This window comes from Scleropages formosus, chromosome 5, assembly GCF_900964775.1.
Source record: "Scleropages formosus chromosome 5, fSclFor1.1, whole genome shotgun sequence".
In the NCBI taxonomy this organism is placed as follows: domain Eukaryota; kingdom Metazoa; phylum Chordata; class Actinopteri; order Osteoglossiformes; family Osteoglossidae; genus Scleropages; species Scleropages formosus.
This window is the reverse complement of record NC_041810.1, coordinates 5,781,105-5,807,449: the sequence shown is the minus strand read 5'-3', so window position 1 is coordinate 5,807,449 and position 26,345 is coordinate 5,781,105. Positions and strand designations below refer to the sequence as shown.

The following is a 26,345-nucleotide window of genomic DNA, read 5'->3' as shown; positions in this document are numbered from 1 at the left end:
AGAACTGGTGCCCTGGGGATCACGGTGTGCAAAGAATTGCTTAACCTTTCCATGTCAAGCCACTTCTACAGAGAGCCCCAAGAGGAACAGGTCCTTAATATTCTAGTCACACATCAAGACCTAACAGAGGTATTTAGTGAGGCTAAAGCTGCTGCTTTACCCCTACATTGCGAACCACCCTTTGTATTTCAGGCTTTTGTGAACCACGTCCTGGGAGATTTGTTCAATAAATGTTTATTGGTGTATCTCAACAGCATTTTCATTTTTTTAAGGTTTGAGAGGGAACATTTCAGACACATTTGTAAAGTCCTTCAGAGGTTGTTGACAAATAACCTGTAGTCAAGCGAGAAAATGTCAATTTCACAGGGATCAAGTGCTGTTGTTAGGTTTTCTCTTAAGGAAAAACAGTGTTGAAATGAACCCAAGAAAGATGCAGGGGTTGGTGAATTGGCCTCAACCCCGACCGGTGAAGGAACTTCAGCGTTTTTAAGGGTTTGCTAACTTTCACTGTCACTTCAAGGAGAAGGGAAAGAGTATGTCCCTGTTGGTTTGAGACCTTCTCTGCTCCACTAGGTACATAACTCTCTGGCCACGAGACATTCGGGTCGCGGTAAGGTGCTCACACTGATTCAGAGGTAGTTTTAGTGGCCAATCCTTTGAAGTGATGTCAAGGCATTCATTGCAGCCTGTGAGGCACCAATAGAAGTCTCTCCGTCAAAAGCCCGCAGGTGTGTTGGAAGTGCTACCTGTCTCCTCCAGACCCGGTCATATGTGGCTATTGACTTTCTCAAAGACCTTCCCAAATCAAATGGGAACACCACCATCCTTGTGGTCATAGACTAATTTACTAAAACATGCCATCTGCTCCTGTTGTCAAGGCTGAACATACTTTCAGACAGGGGACTAAAGTTCATGGAAGGACTTCTGGGACAAGCTGGGGGTGTCTGTCAGTCTGAACTCTGGTTATCACCCGCAGACGAAAGTCTAAGTGAAGATACTGAACCAGGATATAGGTTGCTTCCTACACGGTTACTGTAGCCAGAACCAAACCGACCGATCGTGATTCCTGGTATGGGCTGAATATACCCAGAACTCACTGCCTCTCTAGTCTACAAGGTTGTCACCATTATAGTGTTTATTAGGATATCAAGCTCCCTTATTCTCTTGGAACCTGACTTCCTGTGAGTTACTGACCATGAACGATTGGCACTGGGGGATCGGGGTGGTCTGGAAATCAGCCCAGATTCATCTAAAGGCGTTACAAGCAATACGGCTGCACACTGCTGTTTCACCCGGGGTAGAGAGTATGGCTCTTCGCCCAGGACATTGATATGCAATTGCTGTTAAGATATTAAGTCCCAGATGTATTGGTCTGTTCAAGATAATCGGGAGAATCTCTCCAGTCTTGTACCACCTACACCTACCCCCTCAATAACGTATATACCCCACATTTCATGTTTCCCTCTTCAAGTCCTGCAGGACGTCTCAGCTACATTTCTCTTTGGGGGACCCTCATTCGCCCTTAGTTGAAGTGGATGGCTGCCCTGCCTATGCAGTCCAATCCCTCCCGGATTCAAAACAATGGCAGGGGTGTTTGTATTATCTGGTGGACTGGGAGGACTATGGCCCAGAGGAACATAGTTGGGTTCCCACCTGTGATATTTTTTACCCCTATATGATATCGAATTTCCAAAGTGACTATCCAGATAGGCCTTCCTGGGGTTGTCATTGGGGGGGGTACGGTCCCACCCCAGACAACAGACCAGCAGATCATGCAAGCACATCTGTGTAGAGTTAAAGAGGGGTATAAAGGAAGCACCACCACCCACTCAAGTCGTGGAATCATGTAAAGACAACTGCCCAACATCCATTAGTGATTACTCCTGCTCTTGCTAAATCGGCTTTGACCTGCACTCTTTCCCTCGAGCTAGTTTTTGGATTCACCCATCAGGAAAGTGAACAACCTCAGTATCTGATTTCACTCCATACGGTGTGCAGCAAACTTTAACAGAATGTTACAGGGAAAGTAAAATGAATAAACATAATCATATCATTTGGTATAATTATATTATTCAGGGGGGGTGCGGTGGCGCAGTGGGTTGGACCACGGTCCTGCTGTCCGGTGGGTCTGGGGTTCGAGTCCCGCTTGGGGTGCCTTGCCACGGACTGGCGTCCCGTCCTGGGTGTGTCCCCTCCCCCTCCGGCCTTACGCCCTGTGTTACCGGGTAGGCTCCGGTTCCCCGTGACCCCGTCTGGGACAAGCGGTTCTGAAAATGTGTGTGTGTGTGTATATTATTCAGTTTCATTCGATGTTCTGATTAACAGTGAAGTGTGAATGGCCCCATAACTTGAAGGAATGGCTATCTGCTTCACCTGTAGAATAAGATGTAACTCCACTTTTTTTCTCAGAAGTCACTTGAACTGAGTTACTTTTAAAGATGTTCTCTCCAGTGTTCAATGCTCTAACATGCATTTAAAAATTACACACTCCTATACTGTTGCATATGGATGTGATTCCATTGAAAATGAATGAACAGCGCATGGACATAAATGTGTCGCGAAATGATTTAATAGTTTCCTTTCAGCTTCTTTACTTTTTACAGTTACTTTTTTTTAGCATAAACCCGACGTGACTTTCAATGTGAGCGTGACGCAATAACACACCAGTGATCTTGAGTTTAGGAGGGAAGAAGAATTGGCATCCTGAATGGCAGCGCAGTCCCCTTGAAGTGGCCTGCTAATTTGCTCTTTTGTTCATCACACACTGCTGGGTTAATCACAGAGGCCCTCAAAAGTACTCTGCAGGTAAAGCTGAGTGTTTTGTTTCTCTGGAAACTGAATTTGGGAACACTGCAATAATGCATTCTTGTGTGTTTTTGAGGCACTTTCAATTTTTCAGTAACCGACCTTGCTCTGACACCTTTCCTAAATACATTTAACTCAGGGTCTCACAGTTTAATAAAAAAGCTGATTTTTTTTTTTTTTTTCTTCTAGAATATGCTTACATCTGATTCCAGCTTGGCAGCAGTGTTGCTTTCAGCTGAATTTCATACCTTATGTAGATAATATGTTTCAGATATTAGCAGTGTTATATGGCTATTCTAGAACCTGATCTCCAGGTTACGTAGTCAGGTTATTAGGATCACAATTCTGATTCACACTGAGCCTCATGTTGTAATTTCTCACATGTAATGTTAGTTCACTTAGCCTTTTAGTGTCATGCAGACGAATGCAGTTAATAAGCCATTATACATAGACAAATTCTATGCCTGACCCATTAATGTATTTTGATTCTTTAAAAAAGTTCAAGTGCACGTTAACGCGTTTTCTTAAAATAAAGCATTGCTGCTGCTGAGCAAGAAAATCGAAAAATCAATGCAGGATAAAAACAAAGTTACAAACTTTTGTTGAACTTTTTTTTTTGTTTCATTCTCAACAGCTACACTTAAAATGTTGAAACAGCACATTCAGCTTTAAATCTATTAAAAAAAAAAGAAAAAAGAAAGAGAAAGAACAAAAATGATACAAGTCAGGACTATGCTTGAGTGCTTATTTTTTCATATAATGAAAAAACCTTGATCTTTGTTAACTTCTTTACAAAATATCATTCAGGGCATTACAATGGAAAAATCTTGTGGACGCTTTTGCTTTCTTTTTTGTTGGTTTTATTGCTGACCTTCACTTTCTGAACATTACACTGCGTTTACATGAAAAGCTTTCAGAGAAAATGTATGAAGATTACCAGTTTTAGGTTATGATTTAAAAATGTTTTCAGAGCAGTGTATTTGAGCACTGTGATGGAATATTCGGTACAGCAGGATGTATAAAAAAATGACATCGGACATGCATTTTGAGGGTATTGGCTTTATTTTTTTGTCGGTGTCTAGCATTTCCTACATACACAGCAACCACATGAGTCTATATAAAGTTCATGGCTAAATGCAGATGGTAATGTCAGCGTAGGTGTCATCGCACTGAACATCACTGGTAAGTGATGATTTGATGTTAGTATCTGTTATCTTAAAAAAGGGAAGTAGATTCAGTCTCTAGAAATTATGGAATGAACCTTCAAAAACATTCAGACAAACTAACATATGGTGTAGTCCACAGACAAGAATATGCACTGTACATACAATAGCTAGAAAAATGTTTTAAATGATTGCCTTCAATCATTTAGATCAACCGCGTATATGAAAACAGAAAATATACAGTCTGTGTATTGAATTTGCAACCATTCTGGCAAAGTTTATCTCAGAGGATTCAAATTTACGTTTGAAAATATTAATTGCAAACATTCCCACAATAGGGTAACAGGATAAAAATGCATAGACAATGTCCACCCAGGGTTAACCTAACAAGCACGTGGGTTTTTTCACTTGTCCGAATTTCAAACAAGTTTGAAAGTTTGAAATTCCAATTATTTTCTGGTAGAAATTTCAGGCTTTTGCACAAAACCCTCTGCTTTTGAATATCTGCCTGCGCTAAGCTACAGTCTGCATAATATGTCTGTAACAGCACACCACAAAAAGTGACAAGTCAAAAGAATGTGGACTCCTCTTTGAAATGCACTTCACACTCTCGTCAAATGTAGTACGTCTCCTTTTCTTGTATCAAGATTCGTCCTTTGCCTTCATTTCCCAAATATGTATTACAGCACGCACAACTCTATCAAAAGCTAAATTCTACCGTTATCAATAAATATGGACATCGTACGTGAACATCATCAGCGCAACGGAACGATTATTCTCGTTTTTTCAGTGTTATCCGACTGCAGTATTTTATGCAAAAACATTGTCATCCCCTTTAAAAGGCAGGTCATTTAAAAACAAACAAATATTTTGAGCCATCTTGACGCAAAGGAACGCTAGGCGTAGCGTAATTTATAGCCACAATGGGATTAATTACTTCTTTCTGTTAGTGAATTTGTATTCCTTCAAGGCACGAAAAACAAGATTTCAGAAATAGACACAAATATGTTGCGGACATAGGCAACATGAAAGGTCAGTCAAAACCTTTTCCTTTGTTTGCCGCCCAAAGTAAAATCAATTGGATGTAGGAACCACAAATCAAACAGATTTTATTATGGTACTCGAAAATTCCCTGCAGCTGAAGATAAATCATTTCTCTTTTTTAAAGTACACCTAGAAGAAGCTACAGAGTGCGTGCAGTTTCTTTTTCTCCTCATCGTTGCGGAAACCATACATTGAAAACAATTCCAATTGGCTTCTAAGATTTGCCCAAACACAAAATATGTTGTCTGCTGTATTCTTTGGATGGAGGTCCAATGTAGTTTGTTTTAAACAGACAGTCTGGTTTGTTGACATATTTGCTCTTTCAATTTTTAAAAATTTGTAAAGTGTGTTTACATCCAAATTTAGTGCAATTGTAGTACAACAGGTAAACTGCAATATCTATACTTCCCCCACCCACACAACTGTGTTGCTCTTCAGTATGTCAGTGATCTCACAATTAAGCTTGTTGAGTCGCCCATCAAGTATGAATAGAGATTCTCTTGCGGGGGTTACGAGGTACTGGCCAAACAGGTTGCTGTCTACAATCGCTCGATTCCTCGGGTCCCACCGCCACTCATTAGTGTCCATTGGCTCCTTCATGCTTTTTATCATCTTCACGTGGCCAGAGCTCAGCTCGACAAACAAAACATCGGTCTGCAGGGCTGAGCTGGCAAACACGTTATACTGGTGAACCTCAGTGAAGGAGCGCTGGAAGGCCACCCGGGAGATGTGCAAATTTGTGCGAATGTCAAACCCGGCCTGGATTTCGCCTCGCACTGTGATGGGCTGAATCCTCATCAGGCCGTCCTCGTCATCAACACTTATGAGGTAATGGCTGTCCGGGGACACGTAAGGGGTGCCGGTGACATCCCTGTTGTAGCCAATCACAGCGTCCGTCACACCGTCCACAATCAGTTGAGGAAGGGCTGTGCCGGATGATCTTTGCCGGCACTTGACAAAGTAGTATCCGCCCAGATGGGTGTAGGCCAAAGACTTTGGTATGCAGTTAAACTCTTTCAAACTTATGCTTTTCACATAGGAAGTGGTTTCCAGGTCAATCTTGTAAAGCACAGGTTCATTCTTGTGGAGTATCATGCCAAACCTAAAAAAGGGAAAATTCATTGTCATCATTAATTCTTCTGTTTCATTCAGATAAACTCCTTATTTTGAAAAACAGATTTTATTATCCATTCTGTTTGAGTTTTGGGATTTGAATCAAACTAAATCTGGGGGAAGTTTGCATGATCTTCCCTTTGCCTGTGTATGTTTTCTCCTATAGTCCAAAGACTTGGCCACTAAATTGCCATGTGTGTGTGTATGTGGCTATCTTGTGATGGACTGGGATCCCATCCAGGATGCAATCCCCCACGCTTGTGACCATTGATTCTGGGATAGGCTCTGGACCACTCTGACACTCTGGGTGGTGTGAAAGGACGTGGGTTCCATCCCCACTCAGTCTATGTGGAGTTTGCATGTTCGCCCCGCGTCTGCGTGGGTTTCCTCCCAAAGACATGCTGTCCAGGTTCCCCAATAGTGTGTGAGTGACAGAGAGAGAGAGTGTGTGTTCCACTGATGTATGGATGAGTGACCCAGGGTAAGTAATGTATCTAGCAGTGTAAGTCACCGCGGTGAATAAGGTATGTGGACTGATAGTAACACAATATAGAGTTCACTGGAAGTCACTTTGGACAAAAGCGTATGCTAAATAAATAAATGTAATGCAAATGTAATATTCATTTTTTTGATCGCTCCAGTGAAATATATGTTAAATATTGAAAAATTAATTAGCCAATGAATCGGTGCTCACTCTGCATCTGTTTGCATTTTGGGAGCGTACCAGACAATTTGTTGTTTGGATGTAAGTATATCTGAGCTATGTCATAGTGAAACAAATAAGTTCATCATAAAACTTAATCAGCACTCCTCTGCAGGCTCGAAATCTCATCATCCATAACATGTCTGTATTTCAGTGTTTTTGGCATTGTTTTCATTGTTTGTCTTATTTATTCGGAAAACAATAATTCCATAACTGAAATGGCTTCTCTCTGGAAGAGATGAACTCGATTGCTTATTCTGCGCCAGACAACACTGATTCAGCAACTTCACTGGGGTCCATGAGTGACATGGGAAACCTGACTAGCAGGAGGCCTCTGCCCTCATACAGGTGGCTAAACAGCTGTCAGAACCATGAAATATCGTGAGAAATGTGGAAAATGAATTCAGCAGCACAGCGAAACAAGCGCAGAAAAGATATCAGAGTGCACATCGACTGGTGGAAGCAGAGAGACAACAGTGAGGGGATGACAGTTGTCTGGATACCTCATACAATATGGGGATCTCTTTTTTTGTTTTTGCAGAAATCTGTTCAATGAGGTCTTTGTAAAACAAGAAAGGCATCCTTGAAACTCAACAGAAAGACACTCCCTGCCATTCTAAACATTTATTTGCGACTTGTTTTATTGGTAGCTCAAAACAGACTCAAAATATACATATTTTTAAAGAGCCATTGTTGCCGAAATGTGTTGCAACATCAATTTAAATTGCATTCTCCCAGACAGCAACTGGAGTTTCAGTTAATGATTCCAAAAAGATGTGAACATGCTTCATTCCTAATGAAGAGACTACTGTTTACCAAACTCATTTAATATTTACTAAATCAAACTGAGCATAATCTTACAATGCACACTGCTGCTTCTAATTGGTATTTGCACTAAACGTCTGCTGAAAAGCAGGAAATTATATGCCAGTCTCTAATGAATGTGATTGTGATAAAAAAAAAAAAAAAAACTACTACAGTTAATAGCCTCTACTATTTCTTTCATATGTGGAAAATTACTTTTGGAACAATACGTTTAGTAATGTCAAAAAAATGCATATTAAGGTTGTTTACAATGAAAAAAATATATATTCCAATTAAAATACAACGTTTAAATGTACAATCTAATCCTTGGGAAAGAAAAGGGATTATACTGCTTATACACAGCTATAATCCATATTCATCCAGTTCTGTAATACAGATGCTCCACTACTTACGATGGTCCGACTTTTGATTTTTCGAGCTTACAATAGTACGATAGCAATACGCATTCGGTAGAATCCGTACTTCGAATTTTGATCTGTTCCCGTGCTTGCGATATGCGGTATGATACTCTCTCCCGATGCTGGGCAATGGCAATGACCCGCAGCATCCACTCAGCCACACTCGCAGTCTCTGTATCGATCAGGCCAACGAGTGTAAACAACCAATACTGTGTTGAAAGCATTTTTTTTTTATGTCATGTTTTCACATCCCATCATGTCTGCTTAACGCCCATGTGTGTCTCCTGCTGAAATTTGCCCAGCTCTAGGCTATGGTAAGTGTTCCGAGCACGTTTAAGGTAGGCCGGGCTACTATGTTCGGTAGGTGCGACACTGTATTCTTTTTCGACTTACGATTTTTCCACTTGCGATGGGTTTATCGGAACGTAACCCCATCGTTAGTCGAGGAGCATCTGTAATCTGCCAGGCAGGACACACAGTACAGTAAATACAGAAAAATAAATTCAGACCATGATAAGAGCCCATGCAGTCACACAATGGAAGCGTTTAACGGATTTCCAGCCTGTGAATACGGCTGTATTCTTCGTCTATTTAAGCAGTGTTATCAGAGGTTTCAGAGGGACAGGATTACAGACAGGACTTTACTCAGGTGGTGCCGTTCCTGGCCCTGACTGAAGCCTCAAAAGGTGCCCTATCGGGTGGCCACGGGGGGCATTCATGCTGGTAGAGCATCACGCCCGTCTCCTCATTGAAACACTAAAGTGGGGTCTGATGTTTGACAAGAAGCTCCACTTTGATGCGCGGCTGAGAACATCAACACTCTACACACTCTCACGGGAGGGTGCTGGGACAGGATGCTCGCTCAAATAAACAATAATCACGGGCCTAACAACCATCAACATCGCCCTTTTAAAGCCACACCTGAGCATGCCGCATCTTCGACAATAACAGAAGCGGCAGCGATCTGTACAAGGGACAGGAATTTCAAGAGCTGCTGTCCTACAGGTCTCTGATAGCACTTTAATCAACGCCTGGTTAACACCTTTCTGAATAATTAGTTCGGTGAATCAATTAAGAGCTCCAGGAAATTAAAAATGAGCACACAGCCTTCCCTCGCCTTTGAAAGCACCTGGTTAGGTGCATTCCTGTTGCGAGGAGGTCAAATTACCATTATTTCTAAGGGGGTGAAAAAAAACCAACGGTTCTGCACAAAAAGTATGCCACATGAAATTAATTAAAAAGGGAAAAATGAAAGGTACTTTTATGCACTGTGACAATACTAATATATTTTATAATATTTGTTTAAAAAGAAAAAAAAAAACTGGATTCTATCATTTATTGTACAAATTATTCAAACTGGTACCATGAATTATGTATTAGAGTGAACACTTTCTGGGGTTTCAGAGTCACTTTTGGAATCTTAGCGGTAAAGCACAACAGGGACACTTTTTTGACTTCTAAACTGGAAGGTTCGGGGATGAGAACAATTAGTTTTGTTTTTTGAGGTGCCCTCTTCTTCTTCCACTTTCTTCCCTCTCTTACTTTGTCATTTTTCTCCTGCTGAGAATGAGGTGCATTCAACAATCTGTCACCACCAGGCAGGACACACAGTACAACATTTTTCTTATCGATTTCTTCATTCTGAGAAATGGTGTCACCGGTAGAACTAGCTAAACTGGTACTTGCAATAGTATCTTTCTGTTTTTTTGCCATGTTTCATGTGCTTCGTGATGTCTAAAGTGTCTTTTAATCTCATTTTTTCTTTTCAGTTGGTTTGCCTTTGCTACCTTTCCGGAAGATATTTTAATATTTTGCTAATGGCACCGACAGTGGTGGCACATCGAGTAGCGCTGCTGTCTCACAGCACTTGGGTGGTGCGAGAGGACATGGGTTATGATCTCCACTCGGTCTGTGTTGAGTTTGCATATTCTCCCCATGTCTGCCTGGGCTTCCTTCAGGTGCTCTGGTTTCCTCCCACAGTCCAAAGACATACCGTTCAGGTTCCCCCATACAGAGAGTGTGTGTGTTCCACTGATGTATGGATGAGTGACCCATTGTAAGTAGTGTATCTAGCAGTGTAAATCACTACAATGAATAAGGTGTGTGGGCTGATAACACTACATAGAGTTCATTGGAAGTTGCTTTGGAGAAAAGCATCTGCTAAATAAATATATGTAATGGATATTTATGATAAGATCACAAGTCTGTCTCTCACTGTGCGATGGTGCTGTCTGTGGCCTGATACTAGATTATCCTCATCTGATTATGAGATAAAGGTGCTATTTACAATAGTGTGCTCTGAGCAATGTCCTGTGCAGAGTGAAAAACATAATAAGCAGTGAGTAAAATGCCTGTTGTGGAAGTAAAATAACCACAAAAGCAGACAAGTATTATGTTTTCATGATCCATTGTAGCAGTTTTTCATTGTGTGAGACCACATTATACGAGGGAAAAGTTCACTGTAGCAACAATAACGGACTGATGATGTCCTACATATATACGTTTGCGCACGTGTGTGTGTGTGTGTGTAGGATCAAAGGAAGAGGCATTTGAAAGAGTTTCATTTGAAGACATTAATTTAACTGAATGGGATTTAAAAAAAAAAAAAAAAAAGAACTCTCCTAACCGCTGTACATGGAAAAACTTTAGCAACAGCTGAAGAAATGAAATCTGGACATTTTTAAAAATGATCTTATGCTTAGACCTCATTAATTTCCAAGCATTTATACGTACAGCAGAGACTGTTATAAGTCCAGCTGAATATTATTCATTTCTCATTGCAGTTACTCACACAAATCCTAATGTCTCTCTAGATTAAATCGCTGGGACGTGCTGAAGATATGGAGGTGTGTACCTGGCTTCTCCACTGACGGATTAAGCCAAAGCCCACCATCAACGCCCCCTTCCCGCGACCTGTGGCTGCGGGGGTGGCTTGGGGACCGAAAGCAGTAAGGCACAACCTCTGCACACTCTTACTTACCTGATGTGATTAATGATGAGGGTGGTTGGTGGAATGAAGAAATCCTCCACCTTGTCAAAGCGCCTGCCGATGGGCTGCGTGTGGATTGTGTGATGGGACACGCTCCCGCTGGCCTGAGCGATCACCTACACGCAAGCAGGGGGGTGATAATATATTAATTGTGAAGGTATGAATAATTCACTTTGTTACTCCAATGTTATAATTTTCCTGGTGTACATGGAGGTCCCAATCATTAAGTGATGTACAACCCGCCGATCATTCTTAGCCTCGTATCACCGCGCGTTCTCCTAACCAGCTTCCTAATCTAGATAAATTGGGAAAGGAGCATAGTGAACGACTGCAGACTGCCTGAAAACGTATTATAGAGTAAAAAGTATCCATAAAGTAGAATAAGCAAACAGAAACACACAATAAAAAAAAAATATTATTTTAAATATCATTTCATCCTGCACCACAATTTTAGTTTGCCTGTGTTCAATAGGACTAAAGACACAGAACTCATTGCAAACCGTTACATCATTCTGATCAAGATACACATTAACACGCACAATATGAAAAATATTGCAATTCAGCATGTATATATCTTTATTAAGCATTGACACCCACAATATGGCCTTGTGTGTTACCTGTAGAGTGGGTGTGGTTTTCTCCATGTCCCCCCAGCTGTGAACCCACACCTGATCGTGCGATTTGTCGTAGTGCAGTTTCACAGGTACGGGGTCTGTGCTCACCACCTCCGGGGGCAGAGCGAGAAGCCAAACGACATCAGTTTATTTCACACAAATGCAACAGGTGTCTCTGTAAACGTCACTCAAACTTAGAGACACGGGACTTTACAGCACTGATGAAAAGTTTACACTTATTCATTTAGCTGATGCTTTTTTCCAACGCGACTTACAATGTTAAGGTTACAATTATTTACCCATTTATACAGCTGGGTAATTTTACAGGAGCAATTCAGAGTAAGTACCTTGCTCAAGGGTACTACAGCCAGAGATGAGGCTCAAACATTTGGCCTGCAACATTTGGGTCCAAAGGTAGTCACTCTAACCACTGTGCTACCAGCCATCCCAAAAGTTACTACTGTAACTTTACAACTACTGTAAAGTTATTACTGTACTTTTAATAATGGGGGAGATAAGAATCAAACAAGCATGGTGGCACAGCCAGAAACGCTGCTGTCTCACAGAACCTGGGTGGTGCGAGAGGACATGGGTTCCATCCTCACTCACTCTCTGTGGAGTTTGCATGTTCTCCGGGTGCTCTGGTTTCCTCCCACAGTCCAAAGACATGCTGTTCAGGTTCACCCATAGCGTGAGCGTGACAGAGAGAGTGTGTGTTCCACTGGTGTATGGATGAGTGACCCAGTGTAAGTAGTGTATCTAGCAGCATAAGTCGCCACGGTGAATAAGGTGTGTGGGCTGATAACACTACATAGAGTTGATTGGAAGTTGCTTTGGAGAAAAGCGTCTGCTAAATAAATGTATCACACCAGTGCTACATCTGCTCACTCCAAAAGCTTTCATTTTCAAAAGTAATACACATAGACAGTTTAGGTAAGGTGGGTATAAATAAAAATCCACATTAACGCTGTAATTTGTACAATTTAAAATTGAAAGGGAAATGTGTACAAGCTTTCAACAAAGCTTCCACTGCAGTACTTTGCCCTATTAAAGGATAACATATAATAATCCTTTGCTCTGTTACATCTTTATGGTTTTTGTCTCGTTTTATTTTCCTCCAAGGTCGGTTATTCTATAATTTTCTGTATAAAAGAACCCGGTATCCTTCATTAGATTGAAAATTCCAAATTCCCTTTCCTGAACACTGGATATTTTGTTATACTTTTGCCAATCCGCTTGCTGCAGACGTGGCATCACTTGCAAAACGGAGAGAATGAGCACCAGATTATGCATCATGGCAGTGAGACGAGCAAAGGAATCATCCGCCTCTAACCTGGACACAAGTGGCACACATCTCCGTACGCATTACAGCTTCAACTCTCACACTGAAATAGACTCCTGCAGTGGAAACACTTGCCGGTAACATCCCTAGAGTTAATCTCTGGGCAACCCAAGCCTGCACCAGAGTCTTCACTAAAATACATCCCTAATCCACAGAGAGAATTACATGAAAAACCCCCTGCGGCTTCGTCTCTATGACAACCAGCAGTTAAGGTGCAGACAGACCATAAATACCACACAATCGCCCCTCCTATATTACGGAATCTCATGGAAATGAAGCAGCGGAGCTGATCATAGCTTCATTAGAATTTGCATGACTTTTATTAACAGAACTAACGGCGATAAATATTGTTTTACTGTCCTATCAAATCACGTTTCACATGTTCCGTAGAGGTTATTGATATCATTACAGAATAATCCAATTAGCAAGACAGACCAATTCCTGTAAGTCTAAGCAAAAGGGCTCTTTATGGATGTCACTGGAAGAACTTTCCAGATTCAGCTGAGATTGTGCGCCTTGCTAAACAAAAAGCAATTAAATTGTCTAAGAAATTAAATGGATCCCGATTAAGCCTCTCTGTCGCAAGCAGTGGGAGGAAGAGCTTCTTATTTCTGTCGCTGGATTGTTCCTCTTTAATTTACTTCTGCGGTGTTTGCATGGCCAGAACGAGCGTTCCCTGCAAAGATAACAGGGCGACATGCATCCCGGAGAATCGAAAATGAGCGCTTGCATCGAGAATCAAGAGAATCTCGGCACGTTCTCTGCCGGAAAAAAACAGATGTTGCTGTAGTTGAGCATGGTTTTGCCACATTTTGTTTAAACAGATAAAATGGTTGTTCTCCTTCTCTCCTAAAAGTGTGAATGTGAATGTTGGCTGAAACTGAAAACTTCACCCTGTGCATAGTTTCATGTGATTTTACCAATTATATGCCCAAGAATGAAGTGTAAAAGAGAGACAGCATTACTTCACCATCCATGCACAAAATATATGATCGATGCTTCTAAGTACTGCAATACTGTACTTTTTAAATACTTCACATCTAAACCTAGAATATAACTCCTCCCTATTTACTAGGTTATTAGCATATATTTACATATATTCATTTAGCTGAGTCTTTTCACCAAAGCACCTTCTAGTTTTACGCTACTTACAATTATTTACCCCTTTATACAGCTGGGCAACCTTACTGTAACAAATTAGGGTTAGTATCTTGCTCAAGGATATTTACAGCAAGAGATGGGAATCAAACCTGAAACCAGTGGGTCTAAAGACAATAGCACTAACCACTACACGACCAACTCCTCCTGGACTTTTGTCGTAAAACCCACCTGCAGCATTACTGAGTTTCAAGGACAACCACAACAATGACATTAATTTTATTTTGTCGAGTACTAAGTACTGTCGCGTAATACAAGAAATAGAGTAGTATCTCCTGTTCACTGCTGAGATTCCACTCAATTTTTCGATATATGCAACATGGAGAGTTAAGTGAGCATGTAAACAGACAAAAGGAAATAAATAATTAATTAGAAGGGGATCAGGTGTTTAATGCGGAGCAGCTAATCTAACGTGACAAAGCCGAACATCCAGGTGACCCGCTGATGATTTGGAACCCGTCGCCAGAGCAACTAGCCGAGTGTGCAAAGGGACCCTTAAAGGCTCCGAGCTCTGGAAATGCAACCCAGACCAGCCTTTACGGCCTGCTATGCTCAAAGCAAACTAAGGTGTTACATTCTTAGCCTGAGTGAGGTCCCCTTAATCGGAGACAAGCAGGTGTGTAAAACCTGAGGAGGTCTGAGCTGCAGTAGATGCAGACCCAATGGCTTTATGATCTACTACCTGTGTCATCATCACTAGCCAAAAGTTACACCACAACAACTACCAGGAAAAATATATATATATATATATATATATATATATAGTAGGAAAATGACCGTAAAAATTTGTAATAACTGTGAAAACAGTGAACAAAATGTAACAAAGCCCTATTATACGATGCACCATCCATCCATCCATCCATCCAATTTCAATAACTGCTTGTCCTGAACAGGTTCATGGTGGACCGGAAGGATTAGGCACAATGATGAGTGGGGGTACACCCAGGATGGGACACCAGTGCATTGCAGGGTTTCCCCACACGCACACACTCACTTAGCATTTATGAATGTAAAATATTTATATATTCTTATAGTTTGTAGGTTGTTGGATCAGAACCCCATTTTAAATTGAAGACTACCTGTGTAGTACCACAATGCACACTCAGACACACTAAGGGCACTTTAGAGTCACCAGTTCACTCCAAATTGGTCTTGTGGACTTTGCGAGGTAACTGAACTACCGTTAGGAGAAAATGCAAACTCCACGCCGACTTGAATGAGACCCAGGTCTCAGCTGACGGTTCAGGAGCTCGAGGCACCACTGCTACTCATTGTGCCACCATGGCGCATGAGAGAACGAGAGATATTCAGATATTCTATGAAGCCATTTTTGATGCTCAGCTTCTGAAGCATTTTCATTCATTCATTCATTCATTCATTCATTGCCACGTTTGAAATACAGGTGAGGAGCTCGCAAACACACTGGGCCACAATGCTGCATGAACTATTGGAAATCATTTATCAGAATTCATGTAGCACAGCTAGCCCATTTTTGTACAAATGCATTAAATGGATCACCTGGACGGCCTTTTGTGACTGAACGTCTACAATGAGCACTCGATTCAATGTTGGCTGTGTAACGTATATGTACTTGTCCTTGACGTTGACTGCAGATGCCCACACACACTTCTGCACTGTTTCGCTCTCCAGTTCGGGGCAAACTTCCTCCTAAAGACAAAACCCACACACAGAAAAACATTAATGAAACTCAGCAATAAACATGATGTGCACTCCATTGACATATGGAACTGAATAGAGAAATGGATGCATCGTCACACATTTGTGTAACGCAAACACGCTTTTCTTCGGAGTATAACTTCGTTGCAACTGGCGGAACCCTGATCCACACACTACCTGAAATTCGGGAAGAGCAGAAATTCAGAGCAGAAACTGACTGACTATAAAGTAATTTTTTTTTCCATGCCACATGATCACGGTGTTTGATTTTGGTGTTTACAAATATTGCTTAAGGAACACATTGAATTGCATGTGCTGGGAAAGGTTTTACAGTCGCTACGGTCGCGTTCCTCAAGGCTCATCTAAGCCATAACTATAGCTCCTTCCAACAAAATGCTACTGTTTCTTTGCCAGACAAGCCACATGGAGCCAGTTTGAGACGCATGAATGGCGTGGGACATTCGCACCACTGAAGGGACAAGAGCTCTTTTCAGGGTTGGTCATATAAAGTAAAATTATATTTGAATAATACTAATTATTATTACATTATTATTATTATTATTCCTACTACTAGTGTATAGTGTTCTTTACAGTGTGGACAGTAAAGCATTGCATCATTAAGTGATCATTGTTACATACTGGTTGCTCTTGTTCATTACAATATTACCATGGAAGAACTTTAGGTGTAACAATGATATTTGTATTCATGGAATTTTGAGATTTGTAGACCTTTGATTCTGCGCTTGGGGAGTGAAGTATAAAAGGTGTTTTTAGCACTGAACACTGGTGGATAATTCTTTATTCACTGGGAGTGCACATCATTAATTTCACATCCACAAAAAAACTAAAAAATTTCCTTCCTACAGCTTGCGGTAAGTTAGGAATATTTTCTTTTGGAGTAAACCACCATGTTCAAAATCAGCGCTGACCCAACTTGAAGTACCAAAGCAGCACTTAGGACTGCAGCAAAACCACTCAGTTTGATTGATATCCTAATACAAACACATCCCTCTGGAGCTATAAGTGAGTGCTTTGCATTCACAACATTTCACCTCTCATAATGGGTGTTTAATCAACATAAAGTCATGGAAGACGGGAGGGGAGAGGGAATTAGTCATTTAAATACATGAGTAAATCTTCAGGATGTCCCACACACTTGAGGTGAGCTTCATGGGGTGTACCAGGTGGATAGAAAATGGTGATAAATGGATGTGGAAATCTTTTCAGTGCTACAGGTTAGAATAATTTTTCCCGAATGTTAATGTTTCACTTTTGACAACGTACTACGTTAATACAGTATGGCATCGACAAAGTGTCCTGTCAAATTGAACCGGTACGGATGTGTCATTGGGTTTCAGATAATACAGGTGGTCCCCGATTTACGACGGGGTCACGTTCCACGAAACCCATCGTAAGTCAAAAATATCGGAAGTCGAAAATACATTTAATACACCTAATACACACCTCTACGTGACAGCCTGGGAGCTGCGGATCGCTGCCGCTGTCCAGCACCATGAGGGAGTATCGCATCGCACATCGTTTGCCCGGGAAAAAATCGAAATCTGAAGTATAGTTTCTACTGAACGTCTATCACCAGCTCACCATCATAAAGTCGAAAAAAAATCGTAAGCTGAACCATCGTAAGTCGGGGACCACCTGTAATTAGTAACTCGAGGTTGACAAGATCCTCATGTCTTTCAACTGTTATTTTTTTCCTAGATGGTTAATAACTACCGCTTATGAAGATAAAATCAAACTAATTACGATTTACGTTAACAAGCATAATATCTATAACAGGTAAAAAAAATGACATAAATATAACAGCTATGGTTGTTTTATATACTGAGATCACCTTACCTGAAGCCCAAGCAGTTTCTCGCTGGGTTGTATGTGTCTCTGAATTTCACATGCCACTGGCTGGATGACTTTAATGCCATCCTCATAAAACACATAGAACATGTTGGCAACTCCGAAACCTGCAGGCAAATGAATTGCCCTTGTTATACAACATGACGATAAAGCAAAATACAAATTTCGTTGGAAATACGGAGTTTAAAGGGAAAAAAAGCTATCAAGTGAGGCTTGAAAATACTTGTTGTGTTGCAATGTGCTCTGAAGCCTCGGGGTAATATATTAGCATAACTGTAAATAGAAACAGAGGAGTCCCTATAATTACATATCAGATAATTGCCTTGTCGATGTTTTTTGTGTAGCTTGCAGCTGCTCCCATTTTTAAAATGTGTTGTTTTCTATGGCAATATGCTTCAGTTAATTGCCTAGTTTACATGCTTAATCTGAATAAATGCAAAATGTTATCTGGTCAAAGCCTTGGTTTTGCAATTTTTTTTTTTTTGTTTTTAAATTTAGTAATTGTAAAATCCAGTGTTTCAGTGCTGTGCATACACTCCTAGTTTAAACCTTTCCACACAGAAAAAACAGATAATCCATCTTGTAAAATGCACACATAGTGTGAGTGGAAAAAGTGTGAGGGTTAAAAAAGTACATAATGTCTGAGAATTACTGAAAATCTGTACATCGTACAAGTATATGTATATGTGTATATTATGTGTAAAGTCGAAAAAATGCAAAACTCCACTGTACCTTCTTCTCGCCACAGAATGTTTGCCACTGGAAAAATGAAAAATCAAAAAATATGTATTAAGTCTAGATTAAAAATAACGACAAAAGTTTAACTGCATTATAATAGCATAATGGCATTAAATAATGATAGTCAGATGACTATTCTTAAATGCTGTCACTGTAAAGGCTGAATTGTACAATTGCATGATATAATGACATATTTAACTCCAAGTAAAATATTACTTTGACCATTAAAAGTAAAAAAAAAATAAAGAATTAAAGCATGCTCTATCACTTTTAGTGTATAAAAACTAGGCAGTGAAAGTAACCTCATAAAGACCAATTAACAGTAAACATAAGCACGTTGTCCCCTAAAAATGTACGAAAGAAACAATACAAAGGGATGAATTTCTCTTTCAACACACTTCATCAATAAAGAAAAAAAAAGAAAAAAAAAACCTTAATCCAGGGGAAAAAATGCATTGAAGATTGGCAGAGCATTGCAGATTGGATACAGCTCATAAGCATTACGGTAATGCACGGGCAGATGAGCGCAGCACAATGGCTTCACATGATTAACTCCCAGCCCATCACAAATGCACAATTCAAGATAGGATGAATGTGACTCCCGGAAGACAACAGGTACTGCATATCTGCCTAAGAGGAACGAACCGCAGCCATCGCTACTCTTTGTGCTTTGCAGTGATAAACCAGGTTGCATCACGTCGGCATGTACCAAAGCACAGAACAGTTCTTATTCTAGAGAAATTTTTGGTTAAAAAAAAGGAAAAAAAAATTACACTATATATATATATATATATATATATATATAGCATCCTTTTCACACCTTTTCCAAATGCTATGCAGTATCACAGCCCTTTTGACTGTGGGGGACGTTGAGATGTGGTAACCCCATTTCTTTGAATAACAGAGCGAATTGGAGCTATTTATCACTGTACCGAATGATGGTGGCTGCACCAGTCACACACAGACTCATTCATCAGCGTTTGGACCCAAAGTGAGTGTACCTGCAGCACTGCCATTTCAGCAGCTGCTTTGCCTTCACCTTCACTCCCAATTTTATGCCAGACACAAAAAAGCAAGGTCGGCCTCTATATTAGGAGCGGCTACTGGCTGACAGCGAGGTTACACAAACTGGACCTGTTTACATAGCCATTATGCCGTGACTGGATTGCCTCCTGTTGGGTTTGCATAGCCTCTGATTAGGAACTCTCTGTGGCATTCACATTTCTACTCCATAACAGGTAAAATAAGCCGAAAGTTGTAACCGGGTCTCACATTAGCAAACGCAAATTGGCAAACAAAGCCTGACTGTTTTTCGAGGTTCTCTTTCACCTCTGCATGCTTTATACTTTTGTATCAGAATGTGATGGTCAATAGTGCCGCTATTATTCATTTGTTTTGCGTATGACCTTTTAACGCCAAAATTACTTGCTCTGGGTCAAATTACATTTACATTTACATGTATTCATTTATCAGACGCTTTTCTCCAAAGCGACGAACATCTCATAGAAAATACAATGTCTTCATCACATTAACAGAAAGAGACACTTAGATACAGACGTGTGATTCTTAAGTACAGTTAGTTTGTTTCTTTCCATCATATGAACCAATGTACATCACACGAGTAGCTGCATAAAACTTTTTCCAAATATCAACGATTTCTGATCACCTTCCAGGTATTTTTTTTTTGAGAAACATATGAACATTTGCATTACGTTACACATGTAAGGCTTGTCGGGCTGTAAATAATGTGCCTCCTGGTTCTACTCTTGCTTGGCAATGACAGGTCAGGTGCAAATTATGATCAACCCACAAACAATATTTGAATTTCATTTAAAAAAAAAGAATAAATAAATTAATAAATAAAAAACATATTTTGTTATGATGGTTGAATATTGGTGAGATAAGTATGTGAAACTGATTAACTGATTATCTTATAGAATTCCCCTGACACTTAGGGTCCCTGAATATCACTATGAAACCTTAATTTTTGATGCTTCACACAAACAACACCCTAAGAATTGTTGGTACGTTCTTGGAGTTTATCTACATCTAACACGAACCGACACAGATATACTACGAATGGGACCACAGCTTACTTAGACCTTTCAAAAATGGTAAATATCAGTCAAATAAAAGTTGTAAAAATATCTGTATGAATCTTTTCTTCCTTTAACCCAAAAAAAAAAAAAGAGCGGGGAATTCAGATTATTATTTTGCAGTTGCCACTGGGAATCTGTAGAAAGCACACCGCAACACACGCTTGCCGCATGAAATTTCAATTTCTGCGTGAAAAATTCAAAAGCGAGAAAGAGAAAGCCATTGCATTTTGCAGCCCCCAGCTTGCATTCATAAAACTAATCCCGAGCTGTTCAACACTACCTTATAAAAAGAAATATTACACTCCAAAGAAAAGAAAAGTATACCTAGTCTCCATTTACTTTGAACATAACACTCAGGGATCACTGATATTCATATGCAAATATACAGCATATGCATACGCAGCACATATTTTCCTTAAATATTAGAGATGTTTGGTTTCGGAGGTGAAAGGTTTTTGAGGTTAAATTTAGGGGTCAGTTTTAAAATATGTGTTATCTGGCTTTTGCTGTAAGAACAATGCAGCAGAAAGGTGTAATGGAAGGAGAGAGCAGTCAGAGCGCTCTATTGGAGGACCTTTAATTTGCAAAATGTGTCTCGCTGACCCAGAAAGTGCTTTTTAAAGATGCCGTTTAACGAACTGGTTTGGGTAAAATAAGACTGTAAAAATCGGCTCCTCCGAGGTTTAGGGGTGTTAAGCACACTTGTTAAGTGTGAAGACTAAACCGTTACCCCCTAGAAATAGTCCTCAGCGGCGAAGCCCAGCTCTGCTTGTCTGGGGAATACCTGACACTCTGCTCTGCTCCGGGAACGATGTGTTTTCAGCAGGAGCGCTGTTGGATGCTGTTGTACGCCGCATGTGAGAAAGCAGCTGACCGTGGAGCCGCAGTCAACACACCTCGGAGAGATGTGCCCATATTTTCCAGATGCCCTGGTCAACCGGGAGGGCTACATGAGATTGGACAGATCGGCGCAGACAGCGGGTTCACGCAGGGGCAGAAGCGACAGCCCGGCCGTAACGTCTAAAAATATGCGCCCGTTTTGTAGCTCTTTCAAAAAAAATGCATTAGAGGCAGATTTTTCTTTTTCTTCTCCGTGCGGGTTATCTGATCTCCCTGCAGCTAGAAGCACTCTCCAGCAAACCTTCAGCAGAAGGAAAAAAAAAAAAAAAAAACAAATATTATCTTTACAGACACCTGTAGCGAGCGATTCTGAGCGTTAGGCAAAAGAGAGCTCGAGATACAGCGAATCTGTGACGGCCTCACACTTTCCGCATGCTGTTTCCATGTACTGGAAAGAACATCCTTCACTGAGCTGGGAAGACAAGTTTCCAGGCGATGCTCAGATTCGGTACTGTTGCCAGCTCAGTAAAAACAGCACTAAGGAGGTAAAATGAAAATCTGTGAAGTAACTGGTACACGTGCATAATGGGGCATAAGGCCTTCCGGGCAGAATCCGGGTAGTGTTAGGAAGTTGGACAGGACTTGTACACTCTTAAAGGGAGATATTTAAAGTACAAGAAAAAGTCAAAGGTAAAAAAAAAAAAAGCACAAAGGTTCTCGGTTCTGGCTCCGTTGTGGTGGAACGACCTCCCCCTGTCACTCAGAACTGCTGAATCTCTGTCCACATTTAAAAAGGGTCTTAAAACTCACCTCTTCCAGACTCACTTCGCCCATCATCTCTTAAGTTCACGTAAGGTGTAAATATTCATGCACTATGACTTTAAGATCATGTCTGGATAAACCTTTACACAGCTACTCCTGTAATGTAACGTAAATGTTTATATGTATCTCAAAAAAAAAAGAGAAAAATATTACTAGGAAGGTCATTAGGAATCCTAGATATTCTGATAAAGTTTTATGTGGCTACTTGTGTGATGAACATCAGTTCATGGTTTGGAAACTAACTGCACTTAAGAATCACACGTCTGCATCTAAGTGTCTCTTTCTACTAATGTAATGAACACATTGTATTTTCTATGAGATGTACGTCGCTTTGGAGAAAAGTGTTTGATAAATGAATACATGCAAATGTAAATGTGAATGAGAGCACTGTGAAAACAGAGAACAGAAAAGCAGGGAGCTGGCTGGTCTGGTGATGTTCACAGCAGCGGACGGTCGCCCTATGAATTTGGGGATGGGGGTTGGGGGGGGTGGGCGGGATGCTCTGCTCTGGTTTCTACAAAAGGGATGCAACGAAACATCCTTGTACCTGGTAGCCACGGCAAAGAGCAACACTGACAGTCCTCGCTGTCAGACCTCCTAAACCTCATCCTCTGGTTCGAAAAGGAATCGCTAATGGGGAGGATGCCGTCGCGTCACTCAAAAAAAGTCCGTGGGCTGCACGTTAAGTGCGGAATCGCAAGAACCCATTTGGATGGCAGTGCCCTGTGACCTGGTGGTGGCCGAACCCAAAAAGAAAATGTGCAGATTACCTCTGCAACAAACACATAAAAACATTCCATGCATTATTTTCCATCGCACCACATAGAAAGCACATCCCACATATCAGACACGTCATTATTCCCGTCCTGAACGCAGCTAAGGAAACAAAGCGTGAACTATTGCTAATAAGTCATTGTAATTACAGTAGGGAATCAATTTTGGCTGTCTGTTCTTAATTAGCTTTAAAAAGGTTGCTCGCAAAAGTGAGAAGAGTTTCCACACCTGAACAACCACAATCAGTCCACCAAGACCTCTAGTAAGGTAAGCACATTATAATTGCAATCACACTCAGGTCATCTCAAGGGAGTAGTGGTAAATTAGCTTAAACTGAGTAAATCACTTTTAATCTAATATTTAATTGGGTATTAAGTGATTAGTGATTGGGGATGTGTTTACAAATAAATTATATGTTGCATTAAACAACAGAGGATGCGCTGAAATACGTTTAGTCAGAGGAATGTCCACTGCCAAAATAGAATTTACTGAAGAAAAAAGACACACCAATTACTCTGCATAGTTTCAGCTGGGTTGAACGACTGAGACCTTTATTCTTGGGCCTGTTAGTTACAGTTGAATCAAAAAAGCAGTTTTGTCATTCAGACCTTCAGATTCAGAGCTATTGCCTTGCACTTGAAGGACCCTGATTCTGTACACATACCCCCTCCTGCTGCAGTACGCTCAATAAAAGTGGCTACCAAGAATTCCACCCATGCATCCAATTTCAGTACAGATGATCCTCGACTAACGATGGGGTTACGTTCCGATAAACCCGTCGTAAGTGGAAAAATCGTAAGTGGAAAAAAGAATGCAGTACTGCACCTACGGAAAATCATAGCCTGGCCTACCTTAAAAGTGCTCAGAATACTTATCATAGCAAACAGCCTATCTTATAAATAAATAAATATTGAATACGAAATACGAATACCTTTCATCCCACACTGAAAAAAAAATATATATATATATTAATCACAAACTATCAAACCGTCGTAACTTTGAAAAATCATTAGTCGAACCACCGGAGGTAGAGGAGCATCTGTAATCGCTTGTCCCGAGCAAAGTCGCAGTGATTCAGAGCCTATCCCAGACTCACAGGGTGCAAAGCTGAGTGGTGGTTACCGAGAATTTCCCTATTAAATACTACTCCGCTGTATAAAACAAGTAAATCATTTCTAAAAAGTTGTAAGTCGCCTTGGAGAGAAAAATCACCGAAATAAACAGATATAATGGGAATGTATGACAATGGCCAATTCCTTGACATCGACGTAAAGCAGAACTTCTGTAAGTGAAAAGGAATCACTGTGACTTCAGAAGCAGCCGAGTACCAGGCAGGTTGCAAAAGGTGATGAAAAGGATGTAAATGAGAGAAACAAGCATGGAGCCGTAGAGCAGCATCCTCACCCGTGGTGGAGGAAACAGGTTTCCCACACTCTCTCCTGTAGGTCATGCTCTTCGAGGGCTGTGGGGTGTCAGTTTCCTTGCGCCTCATTCTACCCTTATTCATTGCTAATGCCATTGCCGTAAGCCAGTGCCCTGTAAAATGCTCTCACGGTGTGGAGCACAGATGGGGTGATTGTTGACCTTGGACCTTGGATGTGCAGCCCGCGACAGTGTGATGATATGACCAACAAATTACCATTCTGTTAATTGGTACGATCACAAGACAAAAAGCTACTGGCGCCACACCTGTGCCCGTGACACTCTTTTGAAATGTTGCAGCTTTTGGACCACTTGTCCTTTATCTGCACACATCACATTCGAGGCTCTGGTTACGACTGTCAAGGAGGTTAAAAAAAACTCCACCCCAATACCTGAAGGACCTGATGAATCTTCACACCTCAGCAAAAAAGCCTAAGCTCCCCCACCTCTGGCCACCTGCTTATCCCCCTAACGAGGGGCCTAAGATGTAAAGCCAAAGTTATTTCACCCCAACGTGCTGGAATGAACTTCCTCTGCCCCTCAGAACTGCTGAATCCCTTCCAACGTTCAAGCACGGTCTCCAAATTCATTTCTTTCCCCCATTCGTCTCCTGAGCTGCTGAAACCTTTGCAAGTTAGTCCCTCATCACCTGCCACATTTCAGCTACTTATTTCCCTACCGTAATGTCACTTCTATAATAATTCCATAATAGGCATCTATTGGAATATATGTGCTACTACAATGGCTGTATAAAATAACCAAGCTGTGCCTTCACAATCCTGTGTATCCTCTCTATTTGTTGTGCGATGCACTTCTCTACATGCTGAGCTGTACACTGCTTTTTGAGCAAAGCGTCTGCCAAACGCATGAACGCGTCCCAGCCGAAGTGTGGCTGATCAATACGTACATGTTTTTCTGGCAGAGTCCTCAACAAAGAGTGAGGAGATGTCCTCGTCCACTCCGGCGTCATTTTTTGCGATGCAGGTGTATGCGCCGGTGTCCTCGAAGTGCACGTTGCTGATGTGGACCTCGCTCCCATTTGCTGGGTCACAAGGAACAAGAATAAAGAACAGGCAAAATGAGGAATTTCTCAGCGAAGAAAAGAGCGGAACACCTTTCCATCCCAAATACTAATACCGCAATAATATTGATGATCAAGATAATAATCAGCTCTGGGGTCCAGAATGAGTGAATCTTTGCAGATAGTTTTGCTGAGGAAGAAAAATCCCATAACTGATAGTAGGCAGCATGCAGTTCACTAATTATTCTCTATCAGCTGAGTGCACAGTAATTGTAGCATCCCGTAAGACGTAAGACGCCGGGGCGGTCGGAAGGGGGGGCGGAGCCGGGGAAGGAACAAGAGCAGCCGAAAGTAATCGATGCCCCTATTTCTTCCCCCGGGACGCGAGAGAGAGAAAGCACGACCCCGGTCCCGACAGCGAACCCGACCACAACCTCCCCCTCCGAGCATCCCCGAGAGACACCAGTTCCCTGCGCCCCCGTTTCCCCTCCCCTTTCTGTCTGCTGTCCCTCCAACCAATAAACCCCCCCCTTGCTAGTAATCCTGGTGACTGTGTTGGTCCCTTCTTCTTACACATCTCCTTACCAACAAGTTCTGAGGTTATACTTATTTGAGGATGCATTTGAACCAGTTTTAATATGGGTGTTTTATTAACGGAGAAAACTTTGGGCCTTGGTTGAATGTGATGCAAGCACATGCTTGTGCTGTTTCCTATATTTACATTTATTTATTTATCAGACACTTTTCTCCAAAGTGACATCCAATGAACTCTATGTAGTGTTATCAGCCCACACACCTTACTCACTGTGGTCACTCATCCGTACATCAGTGGAACACACACACACACTCGCTCTCTCTCTCTGTCACTCACACACTATGGGGAACCTCAACAGCATATCTTTGGACTATGAGAGGAAACCAGAGCACCC

General features: G+C 41.2%; 1 protein-coding gene across 1 annotated transcript in view; it reads right to left on the bottom strand.

Moving 5' to 3' along the window:
- Positions 1–5,411: 5,411 nt before the first annotated feature.
- Positions 5,412–26,345, bottom strand: part of LOC108930778 (follistatin-related protein 5-like) — a 116,566-nt gene continuing 95,632 nt past the window's right edge. The window contains exons 10-16 of the mRNA XM_018746188.2: positions 25,303–25,437; positions 18,433–18,459; positions 17,689–17,807; positions 15,673–15,822; positions 11,658–11,765; positions 11,032–11,156; positions 5,412–6,114 (exon numbers count right to left, since the gene is read on the bottom strand). Coding sequence (XP_018601704.2) covers positions 5,412–6,114; positions 11,032–11,156; positions 11,658–11,765; positions 15,673–15,822; positions 17,689–17,807; positions 18,433–18,459; positions 25,303–25,437 — 1,367 coding nt within the window. The remainder of the gene's footprint in view (positions 6,115–11,031; positions 11,157–11,657; positions 11,766–15,672; positions 15,823–17,688; positions 17,808–18,432; positions 18,460–25,302; positions 25,438–26,345) is intronic.